General features: G+C 40.9%; 1 protein-coding gene across 1 annotated transcript; it reads right to left on the bottom strand.

The window, feature by feature from the left end:
* Positions 1–4112: 4112 nt before the first annotated feature.
* Positions 4113–13932, bottom strand: LOC118376506 (LIM/homeobox protein Lhx1). The gene is made up of 5 exons (XM_052518745.1): positions 12939–13932; positions 10898–11121; positions 9817–10094; positions 7804–7969; positions 4113–6022 (listed from the first exon to the last, which is right to left on the bottom strand). The coding sequence occupies exons 1-5, from the start codon at positions 13106–13108 to the stop codon at positions 5643–5645; spliced, it is 1218 nt and encodes a 405-aa protein (XP_052374705.1). The 5' UTR covers positions 13109–13932; the 3' UTR covers positions 4113–5642.
* Positions 13933–17201: the final 3269 nt, after the last annotated feature.

Below are 17201 nucleotides of genomic sequence, written 5' to 3'. Positions count from 1 at the left end.
ACAACAAGTTGGAAATAGCAAATTCAACCATGAGCGGTTTGGAAGGAATCAGTGACTAACTGCAAGCATTGGAAAGCAATCACTAACCTACTATTCAGTGAAGTGGATGTGTGGTCCCAAGTTTGGGTTTAAGGGTCTCTTTTCCAAGCTTAAAATTATAGAAATTCTACGTTGACCATGCTGTCAATCGAGTGTGATTTCTGCTGTGCTGCTAAACAACTGTTAGCTCGGAACTGGGAAGTCTGACTTCAGTGAGTTCAAGACAACTGGGAAATTGGGGAAAAAATGACCTCCGACTAGGAAAATACGTTTTGAACAATCGTCCAACTTGGAAATGTAAGTCAAGAACTCGGGCCTCTTTCTAGAGTTACGACCTGAAGATCACTGATGTTATCATGATTCAAACTTTTTTTTTCTGAGTTCCCAGTTGTCTTGAAAGCACCATAAATCCAGAGAATGCCAGACTTTGATGACAAAGTTTGATGACAACATTTGCCCCCAAAGGACTGCCGCACCTCCTTCCTGCTCAAGTGAGCACAGCACAACAAGGTGAATCCAAAAATGTTTTGTATGCTGCTGCATAAATTATGTAATATGCCAGGGAAATATGTATACTGTAGCTAAGAATACTAAGTGTATGTTGTGTAGTAAGCTGTTAGTAGCCCATGTGTCTCTCCCTAATAATTTGGTCTATTTTCTGCTCTTAATTTCACCCACTGTTCTGACTTGGTGGTGCACATGTAGCCTATAACCTGTTTTAGAGAAATGTTATCATTGAATATTACAAGGGCTTTCATTGTCTGCTTGTAGGCCCCCTTTATTTATCCAACAGTTCTGACTTGGTATACAGGGAGAATACGGTAAGAACGGTCCATGTTCTGAATTATGTCGCTGTACATTTCAAAAGTGCTGAAGAAATAGTTAAATTGACTACGTCCGTCCTAGCTCGCTCAATAATGTCTTAATCAAAATTACAGATTGCCTCATGCCATTTGTCTAAGAAAGTCAGCCATATCAGCAATGATTTTTTTAAGGCAGTAAATGAGGCTGAATGTTCACTGCCAGACAAGACTGTGCTGATAGGCAGGTGTAGCAGTGGTAAGGTGTAGTTGGGACTCTGCTGTTGGTACAGCTTTAGACCCTTTTATTTTACTACGCAAGTCAGTTAAGAACATTTTCTTATTTTCAATGACAGCCTAGGAACAGTGGGTTAAGTGCCTTGCTCAGGAGCAGAATGACAGATTTGTACCTTGTTTGCTCGGGTATTTGATGTTGCAACCTTTCAGTTACTAGTCTAACACTCTAACCACTAGGCTACGCTGCCGCCCCTAGCAGTTTGTGGGAACCGTTTGTGACTTTAGATAATCTTCAGAATCCAGTACATACTTTATTAGGTCTATCAAATGATGTTACTGCAGTTATGTTGTACATATGAATGCAGTCAGATTGCTAGCTCTCAGTACAGATGTAAGATCTTAATTTGACCTATATTGTCACAGCAAAATAATCCTGCTGTAACAGGATTTTAATGTTTAGTCCATAACGTTGCTTGATCTGTGGCTAGGCTATTAGCTGGCCAAAAGTAGGCTACATGAAAAGTGCAATATTGCTGATATATCTGTATGTTAGTGGGGTTTCTCAGTGAATGTATGTAAATCACAAAGCGAGTCTTCATTTCCTGTGGTGTAGGAAAATGATTGTCAACAAAAGTGGTCAAATTAAGATCCTACATCTGTAGTTTAGAGCCACAAGCAGCAGACAGCGAGGCGGGGTGTTCTCTCCGTCCCTCTGCCTGCATGCCCTGGCAGTCAGCAGAAAGCAACAGTAACCTGCCAGGTAGCTGCATGGCTGGATATCATCCCGGCCCAGCAGCTCAATACCTATACACATCTAAGAAAATCTGTCTGCTCAACCGGCCTGTCCCATTGATTAGCATTCTGGCTTGGTACGGAATCCGTTCCCAGACGTGTCATTTGTTTGAGACAGAGAATTAAGACGTGCGCCATGCCATGTGTTTGTTTACTTACCCACTCCACTCAGAGGAGAGTGCACTTCCAGCCGAGCCACTGTAATAAAAGCCCAAGCCAAATGCTACTCATATGGAGCAGAGCTGTAAAAACCTATGTTTGGCTGCAGTGCAGAACTATCTGTCTGCTGAGGCATATCGTCTTTGGTTGGTCCATCCTGGCCCTGCAATACTGTAAACCATCGTGTCCACTCCGGCCCATTCTGCCTTCCTACCTTCCTAACTCAAAGCACCAGAGGCTGTGAGCTATTTTCAAATCCCCTCGCTTAGGAATTCAAAGCGTAATTTAAAATCCTTCAATACAGTTAAGGCTGCATTTATTTTTTAGGCAACGACAAGGTCAGTTTGCACCAATAGCCAATGCACGATCAATAGGATATTTGAATTTAAAGAGCCGTGGCCCCAGGGTGGGTGTCAGTGCATAGTGTTAGTGCTGGGACTAAGCCCTGGGGCTCAGGAGAGTCCTATCCCCCATACTCACTCACACACACCGGCACCAAGCACTCGGCCCCCCAGGTCTGGTTAACTCTCAGGACCATGATTCATTCATGGTGGATTATGGTCCAGGGGCCGGGGCCCTGGAGAGGCCTGGGGGCTAGCAGGCAGGCAAGCAGGCAGCCATATAGGCTCCCAGAGATTAAGGCTGCTTCCCCTGGATACAGACCACAATCCTATACCCACCGCCAATCCACCCACACCCATGAATCATTTTAACACCAGATTTTTTCAATGCATTTAATTCCTTTGGTCATGATGTTTTATGCATTTAAATAAATCAGAAGTATGAGAATGTTTCACTTCCAGTACTTGTTTTTACTTTTTTTGGTTCAGTTTGTTTATTGTTGGTTTGTATGTATGTTTGTTTGTTCATCTGTGGTTCTTCATAAGGACTAGAAGCCCCCATAACAGCAGGTAGCCTAGTGTTTAAGAGTGTTGGGCCAGTCAGTAACTGAAAAGTTGCTGTTTTGAATCCCCGAGCCGTTCTCCCTTGAGCAAGGCAGTTATCCCCGAAAACTGCTTCCCAAGCACCGTGGATGTCGAATAAAGCATCCCCCTGCACCTCTTTGATTCAGGGGGGTTAGGTTAAATGTGAAAGACACATTTTGGTTGAATGCATTCAGTTGTGCAACTGACTAGGCATCCAATTCCCATGAGGTAGAAATAATAAAACTATAATAACCAAGAGACCCAGATTCATAGTTTCTTCATCATCACAGTCCTTCCACGACCTCAAGAAGTGGAATGACTTCCAGGAGGTCAAAACCATTGCAAGTACTGTGGGAAAAGAAACCATATCAGCATAATTTAAGAATGAATTCTGTGGAATTACTGAAGAAGTCCCCCTTGTGTTGGCTGCTGCAACGCTGGCAACCATTTCTATTACTGGACTAAATCCAGTCAGCAAGGTTTCCTTGTTATTCGAATCCCTGCAGTATTCTATATATAAATTGTTCTTCTTAACAGAGTGAGAAGTAAAATTGCAACCACAATAACCCATGCTCTGCTGTGATACTGAAAAAAATGTCCCTTCAGATAGGTGTGTGACGAGCACCGCCATACATAGCAAGACATTGCATGGCATTACTGTTATGGTGTGACACCAGTGCTAGTCAATACAGCATCCAGTTATTAAGTGGTTATTACAGGATTGTGTGTGTGTGTGTGTGTGTGTGTGTGTGTGTGTGTGTGTGTGTGTGTGTGTGTGTGTGTGTGTGTGTGTGTGTGTGTGTGTGTGTGTGTGTGTGTGTGTGTGTGTGTGTGTGTGTGTGTGTGTGTGTGTGTGTGTGTGTGTGTGTGTGTGCTTATCAAAAACAGTGGTTTACATTTCCATTCAATGTATGGATGTGCAAATCAGGTCAAACTGCTTGCATTTAGCAAATGCTGTACTGCAGTGGTTATTATGCTAAATCTGTTGAATTGACTTCATTAAAGAGATTCATAAACAGTTACCTCGTACTAAATTGGAAAGAACATATAAGAGAAATAATCTACACTGACGTTTTACTATTTTGAAATATAAAATATAGATAAGGTAAGAGATGATTGGTCCAAAGAAAATGTGTTATCATTCAAATTGTATATTTTCTATTTTTATTAAAAACTCACAATTGTTTTAAACATGTTGAATTTATACAGTGAATGGTCTAATATGCACTGGAGGTCACATAAGCTTAGGTTTATTAGAACAATAACAGACATACCATGAGGGTTTGATATTTAAAGAAAGTAGCAGCTGGTAGCTGCATATTCCACCATCAATTAAATGGTTTGGATTTTCATTTGAAGACACAAAAATAAAACCTGTCTAAGTATGTTATATTAACAACTTTATGAATGTTTTTCAGCACACTAAAAAAATGAAGAAGTAAATTACTCCTTAGCATTTTTTAACACTTACACTTTGTCTCAACACATTCTGCAGATGATGGTGCAAAGCACTTTTACAGTATTTGTGCTATTTTTTATTTGGCAACTGTCTACTTGTGTTTTTTGTGTGTTTTTTTTTTTGTAAACAACGTCTTGTACAAACTAGCACAGTGAACCACAACCCCAGCAAATGTGTTTGTCTTCATACAATATAAATCAAATCAATACAAAAGTTTGGTTGGTTGCTTGGAACATTTTATCTGGATCAAGAGATTCTAAAACATGGTTTGACACTTTTAACTCCTGAATTAAATATATTACGTAAACAGTTGACTGTTCTAGTCCCTTTCAGACCCCCATTAAATTATTTTTAGAAGGTAGACTTCATTTAACAACATTTCAAGTTCTATTCAATTTAAATAAAGGGTTCACAAGCCATATAACTTTGCCTTTTGTTTCCCTTTTGAAGGCCAACTTCTTCAGATTTGGTGGTTTGATTTTTTTTTACCAAAAAAAAAGAAAACTGTCTGGATGGAGAGAAAAAAAGCATTTCCCCTGGCCTTCAGAAATATATTTAGTGTCAAAAAGGTTGTTTAAGTGTTAATATGGCAGAGCCTTGAGAGGCAAAGAGGTCTGAGGAGCTTTTGAATAAATACAAGGGACACGTCTAGTGCCATAAATAGAGTCTGACGCCTTTCAGCCTTCTTCTAATGCCAGCGGCGCAGGTTAGCGTTCAGACCAACCACCCTTCCTTCTTTTTCTGTAAAGCTGTTGAGTCTTTGACAGTAGCTAATGATGTTTTTGTGGATTTGGGACATATTACTTGTTTTCAGAATGGTTGTTTTCCCAGTGGCATGTGTTTGGAGGGGCGTCACTGTGCTAGGCCACTGACAGGAGTCAGGAAGGGTCACAGCCATGGAGAGCAGGGGCCCGGGGTCGCCAGGGGCCCACAGGGTCAACAGTCACACACAGTCTTTTATGTGCCCAAGTCCTTATTCGGGTTTAAAAAAAGAAGCAATCAAAACATCAACACAATACCAAGGTAAATGCTTACAACCACATTGTCCACGTTTTGATTTTCGCCATATTTATTTTCCCTGCAAAAAAATATAATGTGGGGAAATTAAATAAATAAATAAATAAATATGATTGACAAAAAAATATTTGACTGGTGTCGCTGCCCCTACCCTTGCCCGCTCTCCTGTCCTCCCCTATTGAATCTCTCGGTGGTACAGTCCGCTCTCTTGAGCTACCAGACGGTGCCCTCGTTCATTTCCGAGGGTGCATGGGACAGGTGGTTGCCGTATCCGCTGCCATTGAGGGATAGTGAGGTAAAGGGCGGGCTGGGGCCGTACACCTCAGAGGAGATGCTGTGCATGGGCCCCGGGATGCCTGGCTCTGGGCTGGGCGAATCCCCAGGGTGGTGGGACATTATGTCAGAATAGCGCTGCACCTCACTGGAGGGGTGGTGCCCGGGCAGGGGATGGTCCATACCACCTAGAGGGGTGCCCGTTGGGCCTGAGGAGGGCACGAAGGGGAGGTCTACGGGGGTCTGTGCCTGCGACGACGGAGGCCCCTGAGGAAAGAAGTCGTAGTTCCCTCCTGGACCGTAGTACTCGCTCTGATAATCTGCAGATCAACAAAAGAAATCTGGGTAAGCCTGGGAACAATAGGGTGAGTAAAAATGATTTCAGAGATTTTCAGGAATTCATTGAATATACATAGCCTGAAGTTGCATAGGGAGAAACCCTCGCCGTGGCACATTAGTCAAAGTTACACTTAAATCAAAAATGCAATTGGGTGGGGAGAACAACGCCGCCGCAAAATTAATTAAAATGGGGACCATTTCATCAGCGATTTTACCTCCTGAAATCAATGTTTCATTTCAGCAGAATAGTATTAGGCCCACTGCACACCACAAAGGACCAGAGTCCACCACACACTATTGAAATAAGGACGCACATACTTCACTATAATCAAGAAAGCCTACATTATTATTTTTCAAGGGCAGCAGGTAGCCTAGTGGCTAGAGCATTGGGCCAGAAACCGAAATGTTGGTAGTCTGAATCCCCAAGCAGACAAGGTGAAAAATCTGTTGATCTGCCCTTGAGCAAGGCACTTAATCCTATTTACTCCAGGGCTGGAGTAAATAACAGCTGATCCCTGGCCGTTACCCTACTCTCCAAGGGTGTCTCAGGGGGAGCTGGGATATGCAACAAAAAAACACTTTCATTTCAAACCTCACACTTGTACAGGTTACCCACTTGTACATGCAGTGAAACAGGACAAATATAAGCACCCCCTATTTAAAACCATACCGTTACATTTCCCCAAAACTGTGTTGTGTCCTTGGAAAAGGAGTAGATACACATTTTAGATTGACTTTGTGTATTAATAATGTATCATATTCAACTACTCTCTCCGATCAACAACATTCTAAATATTCCTCAAAGTAACACAAAATGAATGTCACAACCAAATATGTTTCAAGCTCCTTCGTAGGAAAACAGAAGACCTACAAATGCACCTTTCTTGCATGTGAATGTCATCTTGTAAGGAAAACAGTAAAGACAATTCGGTCAGTGAGATAATGCAATGGCTTGGAGCCCTCTCTAACTAACCCCTTGACCGAAATTGTATGGATGAGTTATTTATTAACGAACCCGTTCCAGACAGGGATCACAGGGAATGCAATGGCATTTGGTAATGAGCATCTTCCCCTCTTAATACAGTTTGAATGTTGACGTAATATACCTGACATACATAGAAAATAATAATAGTGTTCTAGTGATTATTTATTCATATTTAACGACACATTTAGGCCTATTATATTAACTGTTATTAGGCGCTGTTTGGCTTACATGGACACCATAACAAGATGTATTCTCCATACTACTGTAATTGTTATTTTTATTAGGCCTATTTTATGTCTTTTCTTTCTAGTTTGGACAAATGGGTCAGACGACTGGAGTCTATAATCTGAGACATTTAAAGAGACATGTTATTTCAACATTTACATTTTGACAACATCAATTTCGAATCCCTTTAGACCTTTTTGTGGCGTTTTTGCCAAATGCGTAAATCGTTCATTATCTCCCATTGTAATAAGTCTTATATGACTTTTTTAACACCTGAAGATTTGGCACAGCAGCCCAACTAATACATCTCTAGATAATGTCCATCCATACTCAAAACATTTTAAAGCTCTCCTCTCGGTGTAGGTCGTATTCCAATGATGTGTGTTGAGCTCATCTGATAAGCCATGATAGTAATCAAAGGCGTCCTGGGGCAGCGCGACAAAATGGAAACAGCGCTTAGCGGACACATGTCAAATGATTCGACATTTCAGACAAACATGTGAAACCCGTAAACCCGCTGGGACACCCAAGCCGTTTCATCACTCTTCTTACCTCCGTAGTATGAGAAAGGACCGTTTGGAATTAATTCCCCGGGTTCCAGCCGGTCCACTAGCGTTCTCATTCTCCTCGGGCTCCGGAAGAACGCGTGCCGTCTCGCGCCCAGGGCGCTCAATTGCTTCATACGTCGCTCCTTGGACCGCCTGTTCTGAAACCATACCTACGAAGCACAAAAGTCAGCATCGAGCAACGTTAATGAAAATGAAATGGATTGGAAGGATTGAAGTGCAAATATTACGGCTGGAGCGTTGGAGACGAGAGAGGGGCTCACAGCAAAGATTGCCTCTGTATCCAAAATTACGTTTGAACACACATCTCGATATATTATGATAAATAATTGAATGCACACCGGATGTAAAGCTGCAGAATCCATATTTGATAGTCAATCAAATAAAAACAAACACTTTACTTCACTATAGATCGAAAACTTTTTTTCGTTGAAATATCATTATAGATTGGTAGCCTATATAAAAAGTAGCCTAACTCTAATATCAGATCTATTCCAACAATATAAGCATTATGTATGGTGTCCGTTTGTTTACAATTATTACTGCTTTACCGTTATATTATCATTGCTTTGTTTATAGTTCCGTGATCAACAACAAAGCAATGCCTAGGCCATGTGTAACCTGGGTGCCCGTTTTGTGCCGGAGCGCGCGCTGCCCTGCATGGTCGTCAGGTTCTGTGCGTGGTGGTGACTCGATGGAGTAAAGTCTTATTCCTGGGATAATATTACTATTAATTATCGTCACTCCAGTCGCACAGATCTAACCTCAGTTTAATGTTATTTTAACCCTCCATTTACCCCGAGTAAGGAGGCAGCAGCGGGAACTTTAAAAATCTACAATTAATACTTAATAGGAGGGTTGTTAGCAATATATTACACGGCTCTGCGAGGTTATTATTTCGTAATCTATATATCCATCCTTGAATTCCTTCGGCTAATTATGCTCTTCCTTGAAGCTCTTAAATATCCAACCTCGCCACCGTAATAATCTTGATTTTTTTTCACTTGATCTGCCTTCAATTTTTTGTCATTACATGACCACGTCCCCGCAGCACTCGCCCTATCATGGGAGACACTCCGCGGTGTGGATGCGCTTATTTGTACATACGATACATTGTCCCAACTTCGGTACTGCGATACAGAGACCAACTTAAACATTCAAAATCAGGTGTGTATCTTCAATAGCCTAATTTTCAACTCTTGAAAATAGGCCAAAAATAATGCCACCAAACAAAAAAGCCTTCCAAATGATAGGCCTAGCTGACTTTTTTTGCATTAGGTAATGCAATTTGTCAAAATTAAATACCACTGGTAATAATAATAATAACAATAACAATATTATTCATAATACAATTATTCATAATAATTGTGTTTGTTGTTGTTATTATTTGTCAATATACGGCATGCTTATTTGAAATGATTTACGCTATACTAGACTGGGGGTAAGGAGGCATTTTGAAGTCTCCTGAACAGATTTCTGCGTTTACACTTGACTGAAAATGGTCACAGCATGGCTAAATGTGGTCGCAAAACGTGATGGTCCAGCGTTGCCAAGACTCCCATCGCTCTCACCAGTCTCACGCCAGTTGGCGTGTTTACCCATCCTGCACGCCAAGAATAAAAAATACCCATATAAATTACGCTTTCCAAATAAACCTCGATGACAGCCAATCTTTCGCTCTTTCAAGTCAATGTGACCATGCAATTTCTAGGCAACCCCATCTTTAAGCGGGAAGGCAGATGAGAAAGGAGCGGAGTGATTGTGATCAGGCCTCTGTTTGTGTCGAACTGTTGACAGGGTGCCCAACATGGAGATACTTTCAATAAAATACAAGCTGCTATATCACACGCTATAAGTGTGTAACCCTGAAAGCGCACAAGGTGAGGGTCCCTCACTCCCCCCCCACTATACGGTTCTCATTCACTCCCATACCAATACAACATGAGCTGCATCAGGAATTACATTCATGTCATTATAGTGCATTTGTCTTTGCCATTACCTGAATGACTCTCATGTTCAGCCCCGTCTCCTGCGCGAGCTGCTCCCTGATGTGTCTCGTGGGTTTGGGGGTGGCAGCGAATGCCGCTTTTAGGGTCTCCAGTTGCTTTGCTTTGATGGTGGTTCGCGGTCCACGTCGTTTACCGCCAAGGTTCTCGCCATCGTTCTCATTACTACCCGTTTCTTTGTCCGACAGATTGGCTATTTCAGAGTCCTTCACATCGTCCTGTAACTGATCTTGAGAATCCGGGGATAAACTTGGGTCGCTACATGCTGTTACTGTGAAAACGAAAAAGGACAGAAAACGCTTAGACACACAGTCCATTTGTAGACCTATAATTTCAATACAATGAGGAATATGAATGATTACTAGTGGCCTATTTGTGTAGGCCTTTATAGCCTTACTAAAATATATATTTTTTAATTATAAATTGATATAGTATTAAACAATAGGCCTACCTGAAATAATAACCGATGCAGATGTAAATTATTTTTATGAACACTATTTGTGTTCTCTATGATCTTTTAGCGCCGAATTCATTAAACATGTAAAAAAAATAAGCCTACGGTAAAATCAATAGGCTTCTGGGTCTACAATAGTCATACAACCCGATAATTAACATCTATGCAAATATAATTTGATATTTTGGCTTACAAATCCAAAGAAATCATCAGCAATAGTGTGAAAATATGGGCAATGCAATTGCGCAAATCGTTATTTCTGTTTTTCATCAAATCAAATAGGTTAGGCATAGGGCCTACCCTACATGGAAGAGAACGATGCATGATTATTCAACACCAAACTGTGGGCGGAACAAGTCACATCCGTCACAATTAAAAACATTTTTTTTTACCTTTATTTAACTAGGCTAGTTAGTTAAGAAAAAAATCTTATTTGCAATGACGGCCCTGAACTGCCATGTTGAGGGCCAGAACGGCAGATTTGAACCTTGTCAGCTCGGCGATTCGATCTAGCAACACTTTCGATTACTAGTCCAATGCTCTAACCACTAGGCTACCAGCCGCGCCACTAGTAACGATGCGCCCAAAATGATGAAGCCAATTTGGCCGTATAGGCCTACCTGAGAGAAGGTTTGTGTCTTTCCCATTGCTGTGGGTTAGATAATCTTCTTTGCAGACAAATTTATTTTCGTCTATGATGTAGAGCTCCTCTCCCGTGGACAGCTGTTTGTTACACATCATGCAGGTGAAGCAGTTGAGATGAAACACTTTGCTCCTTGCCCTCCGGACCAAGTCGTTCGGCGAGATGCCCTGAGAACAGCCCGCGCACTTTGTCCCAAACCTCCTGCGAGGGGACAGAGGAAGAATGCACTATTATTAAAATGTATTTAGGCGCAAAACCAAACCGTATATGTTAGTATACAACGATTGCATATTGAGAGTGTGAATAAATACATGTATTTTTTTTAAATATAGGTCACTGCGTAGTCTCAGAAAAAAAGTTGCTATCTCGAACCTAAAAGGGTTCTTCGGCTTTCCCCGTTGAAGAATCCATTGAATAACATTTTTGGTTGCAGGAAGAACCGTTTAGGGTTCAATGTAGAACCCTTTCCACAGAGGGTTCTAGATGGAACCCAAAATAGTTCTACCTGGAACCAAAAAGGGTTCTCCTATGGGGACTGTAGAATAACCCCTTTGGAACCTTTTTTTCTAAGAGTGTAACCTAACCTCTGCCTCTCATTTGCAATGGTTCACGATGAGAATGATTCCATAATTGCCATATGTGGTCCTGTTCTTTATAATTATTGTTAGCTGTAGTAGGCCCTGTACATCGATTATATTTCTGCATTCATTGTCAACGGACACATTTTCTTACTTTGCCGAATCAAAAAATATTTGTTCCATTATAAACACGTTTTTGTGTAAATAAGAGACCTGCTTAGAATCGCATTTTAGGCCTTTTTAGACCTAATGAAAATACATGTTAGTGTTGTCCATCCTGAAATGTAGATGATCATTATGAAAAAGAATACATCCTTTATAACACAAAACAACAGCCCTAAATGTGTAATCCAATTAGGAAATAATACACATTGCAATATACAAGTTAGTACTTTAATATGTGTGATGATCCTCTTTTTGTTGATTGTAACGGAAACTAATGTGTATTGAGATTATGGACACTGATTGTTGACTGCAAGTCTGTGATTGCATTGTCTGCTTGTTTGATCTTTTAAAGAGGTTAGTTATTTAAATCCACTTATCAAGTCCTTCTCACTGGAGCCGTGCAAACACAGGGGCCTAGGCAGATAGCTTTGCCACTGGGCCGAGATACACACTTCCTCCACACTACCCCGATGAAGTATTGATTCTAGCCGCTTCTCTGCACCTCTACGCCTTATAAACAACGTGTGATTGATTTCCTTCATACCCCATACCGAGGACGAGTACACACGCGTTTAATGTTGCTGTCCATCTTTTAGCATAACAATACATATGAACAAGCCTTTAATTACTGTCTCTCCTAATCAAAGCTTCTGAAGCAACACCTCCAAATCCGCCGTCACACCGAGCACTTAGAAATTCTGAAGGAATTGGATGCAATCTTATTTGTCTTTTAACCATATTAGAAATGAGAACAGATAATATTTAGAGTGGTTAATGTATTAATACGTGCCATATATAATACATTCCATGAAGTGTTTAGCCTTGAATATACCTATCATTTTGTTATAAGCTAATTATAATGGTAAATGTTTTGAGAGCATATTGGCTTAACAGTTTTCTAAAGTACAATTTGAAGGTATGAGGTGTAATTATCGGATGTCTTCAGATAGTTTAGCAATTTATTGCGTGCCCTACTTTTGTGTTCATTAGTTCAGAAGTTAGTCACCTCTTTTCTTTGTTTTTTACACTAAACAAATGACAGAGTTTATATGTTCATTATTAACCAATAATACATTATATCGAAAATGTTTCGTATTTGCAATATCCTTATGAGTCTTTTTTAAAGAAAAATATGCATTTGACTGAGAACATTAGGATAGTATTGTTAACTTAACAGAAACACGGAAATGCTTATCCAAGACTACACATCTGAAATAATAATTACTGTAGTAAAGGACGAATGAAAGGGAGCAAGCACCCACCAGTCAAGCTTACCTAAAGAAGTCGTTTTTGCAATATAGTTTCCCCTCTCGAGAAAAGCATTTCTCTGTTAAATTGCATTTACACTCGCAGCACTGTACGCACTTGACGTGCCACGCTCTGTCCAGAACATTGAGGAGAAACCTGTCCAGTATAGGCCTCTCGCACCCGGCACAGTGGACCATCGTCTTTGGATTTGCACCCACTCCGCAACCGTGGTCTGTTCAGCCTCCTGAGGTTGTGCTCGTCTCACTCACACTCTTGACTTGAGCAGAAAGCAAATCAACACACCGGTTATTGGATGTTTTGTATTTGGACTATTTGGTTCCTTTTTCGCTCGGATGTCCTGGATCAATGTGTTCACATAAACAGTCGATGGGTAGCCTGGTCGCTATCCTACCTCTTATATTCTCCTCTGAAGTGGTCAGCATGGAGGTTTATAGGATCCAAGTACAGGATGGAGACCGTTCGCCAGGATGAGTCCTCCCAGGTGAGGTAGTCAAAGCCTTAGACGCCTCGAAAGTCAGTCCTTCGGATCCTCTTCCATACACCAAACACACATCGGTTTAAATGTAGCCAATCAAATGGCAAAAAATATCAAGCCACCTCTGAAGATTGGCTATAATGTGAGAACCATAGCCTATCAGCAAGTATCCGTAGTCATCAAAGTGAAGCATTGGCCGAAAAAGCAACGTGTGCCAGTCGCTGTTGAAGACGCACATCTAACAAAATTGTTTTGGGGCAATACTGTCACACAGAAAGACGCGCGTGCCTATAAATAATTCAATGTTCTTTGACATGACCGCTTATCCACTGTTTAGGACCCGATGAGAATCGAAATAATTTCCTATCAAAATATTTTAAGGAAAAAGTGTGTTTCCTCCGGCTCTGTTGGCTATCTGTCCCCTCGAGTTCTCTTTTGGTAAATGATGCTAGTGATGGTAGGATGCGTGTGACATCTCTGTGCAGGATTGACGCTCCGCGTTGTCTGCGGTACTCTGCATGTTCCTGAAAGCACACGAGCCAGCCTTATTCACAGTCTCGTGACGTCATGCAGTGGAGAAGCCAATCAGCAGCGCGCAATGCAAGTAACTATTAGCTATCCCTTCAAAGACTAGCCGGTGCATTCTGTTCTATTTATGGGGAACTGAAGAAACCAATTGTCAAATATTCCTAGAAACTATCATATGCTAGTGAATGTATGTGGGCGGAAAGACAACGACCGTTGAGGTAAAAACAGCACAATCACCAGCTTATCAATTGTTTGCGGCGAGGAAATGGACGTGAAGAATCATTTCATAAGGTAGATATGGGCATCTTAACGTTCTCTCCTGATCCTGCATGGATCCTCCCCATGCGCGAGAGAGAGGTCGTCTTAGTTTAAAAACAGTAGTAGTAACATTGGAATATATCTTATATTCATATAACAAAATTGGATGGAATGCATGTTTTTGTTACATTTGTATTGTTTGGTAAAAATCGCATTTTGACTAAGTTTTAGCATATAGTATACAGGCTACAGAAGTGAATTGACTTCTCCCGTACAATACGTTATCATATTAACAATGCCAAGAGATACGTCATACATTTGATTTCAGATTTAAGTTGACCAAATGTTTTTTGTTACATTGTGCAGCCTCTCCAATGCGCCAAGACGCTGGTGGTGGCGTACCCTTTAGTGAGTGTTCTCTTGGTTGCGGCTGAACAAATCTTAGATAATAGTTTAGAGACACATTTCAATTATGTGTACATCACCTAAGGGAAATTAAGTCAATATGCGTTAGAAATGAGTATTTACCCAAAACGGGAATTAAGTTTCACAATTCGAAATAATCAGAGGTATAGTCTATGTCCTGGTGGCTGGGTTTGTTTCATCATATGCTTTTACTTGAAATGTTTTTCTTGACAGCTGCACAGTCTTCTCCGTACCTTTTATGCATGTTATCATTTATTTGCCATGATCTTTATTTAATCACTATTTAAATCCAAATGTCCCACCAATGCATCTCAGCAGTGCTGTGCTCTCTTTTGTAGAGCATAGGGGATGTGAAAGACGAAGAGGCTCAAAAGTTTACAGGTTACTAGATCATTGTGACAGTTGCTGATGGCGTCAACACATTAGGACGTTTAATTAAGGCCGTTCAATCCACTTACCAGAAGAGGAGCCAAAAAACATTACCTAGAAGTTTGCATACTTCGAAATAGTTAAGGCTATGCATTATGTAGGCCTATTGAAAACTCTGAGTGTTATAATATCCAGGTGTTTTACAGGACCAAGCCTGCTCTTCATTTTATAGGAATGATGTCTAAATGTTCTTACTACTGATGCGTTTGTAGTTAGGTTAATGGTGACTTACAATATCCAGCCATCATATTTCTTAGTTTTGCATTTCTTAGTTTTGCATTTGTTTTTAAATCATCCTTTATAGATCTGTCTTTAAAGCTCAATGAAAGTTGAATCCTCTTTGAATCGTTTGAGATCTTTCTTTCCCAAATTAACATCTGTGAAATTATAGCTTAATAAATATAGTATTAACTATAAAGAAGTTGTGGTAGTTTTATTTGTGAAGTGTTGATAATAAATGCTTTATGACTGATTGGATACCTTCAGACAGTGGGAGGGAAAGGGATGCCAAGGCCAACATATAAACTCACATGTACGGTTGGAAGTTCGCACTTGTCACCGGGTGACACCGCAACAGGGAGGCCTATGAGATTACATTTCTTCACTGCACCTAATCTTACATCATCACTATCTCACTTCTCTCACACACACGTGCACGCGCGCACACTGACGGGCAGCGGTGAGTGGTACCCTATGTCAGTTATTTATATTCTAGCAGCGTACTTTTGTGCAAACGTTCCAGTCTGAAATCTGGAATCAATAGCACGACCCCTCGTGCATATGGGCTGCTTCTCATGTAAAACGGAGGCGAGGGCAAGAGAAGGCCGCGACCAGCCCCATACTATAAAAACACGGTGACAGCTGCCTCAGAGCGTCTGGGGATCGCCTCTTTTGACTGCGGCACCCTTTCGATGACAAGTGTTTTTCCCGGGAAAGAATAACAGATAAGAGACGAAAACACAACATCCTCGAGCCCCGGTATTTCTCTTTCACTCTCTCTCTGCGTATGACTGTGAGAGCTTTAAATTCATCTGCTAAGCGTCTGGTTAAATTTCTACCAACATCTCACTGAGAGAGAGAGAGAGAGAGAGAGAGAGAGAGAGAGAGAGAGAGAGAGAGAGAGAGAGAGAGAGAGAGAGAGAGAGAGAGAGAGAGAGAGAGAGAGAAAGAGAGAGAGAGAGAGAGAGAGAGAGAGAGAAAGACAATTATAGCTTGAAATTTGTAATTCAGGTTTCAAAGTGGCGAGAGAGAGAGAGAGAGAGAGAGAGAAAATACATACATGGGAAATACATCCACACTAAATAGCTGTAAATAAATAACGTGTTATTTTCAGCACCAGTAAAATATTACTTGTCACACAGAGAATAATATTTACTGATTTAGAAGAATAAACCATTCAGTACACCATAACCCACAGAATGAGATTAATTCATGAATAAAAACGAAATCAGACATATATGAATATCTCAGGACCCCTCGAGGCAATGACGCGATTAACTGCAAAAGGATTACTGCTGTAATACGTTATAGGAGTACAAATGTTCCCCAGTCAATGCTTTTCGTTTCATATCCAGAAGGGGTCCATTCGAATTGTATTTACCCAAAAAGAAAAAGCATAGGCCTACCATAGGCCTACCTACCTGGCATACCTACCTGGCATACCATGCACAACTGAAGAGACCTAAAGTTCCTGAACTTAGTTTCACCAAAATTCTAACATAGGCACAACAAAACAATAGGAGGCAGGCCTCTATATAATTGCATAGCTGCCTCTTCAGTATATTTCCTCACTTTATGTCCATACTCAGCGACAGACTGCTCCAAGGGGAGCTTGGTTTTACTACTGCACTTTTACAGTATATGCAACGAGCAACGTATGGAGCAGGCTAGAGGGAGCCATCGATAGAAAAACGCAAAACCAAACCGGGCTCTAAACAGGGCATGACCTAAACGTATCTCATTGCACATAATTGCCTGTCAAAAGATGATACCTGCTCTGTTGAGTAGGATATGTCAGATTGGCTACTTACTTTTTTTGAAGCATATGTTATTGTCTGTGTTGACCTGAACTGCATACATAGCTTACTCTGTCAGCGGCGGTAAGGTCTATATATATATATATAGAATAATGTGACATGTGTAGGCTATTCTTA

This window comes from Oncorhynchus keta, chromosome 1 (genome assembly GCF_023373465.1).
Source record: "Oncorhynchus keta strain PuntledgeMale-10-30-2019 chromosome 1, Oket_V2, whole genome shotgun sequence".
In the NCBI taxonomy this organism is placed as follows: Eukaryota; Metazoa; Chordata; class Actinopteri; order Salmoniformes; family Salmonidae; genus Oncorhynchus; species Oncorhynchus keta.
Note: the sequence above shows the minus strand (reverse complement) of the source record. Positions and strands in the feature narration are given on the sequence as shown.

Excerpts from the sequence above, each read along its gene's own strand:
- LOC118376506 (XM_052518745.1), bottom strand. The coding sequence starts at position 13,108 with ATGGTCCACTGTGCCGGGTGCGAGAGGCCTATACTGGACAGGTTTCTC. Across the intron at positions 10,095-10,897 it reads AGACACAAACCTTCTCTCAG|TAACAGCATGTAGCGACCCA; the intron begins GTAGGCCTATAC and ends TCGTTTTCACAG. Across the intron at positions 7,970-9,816 it reads TGAACATGAGAGTCATTCAG|GTATGGTTTCAGAACAGGCG; the intron begins GTAATGGCAAAG and ends TGTGCTTCGTAG.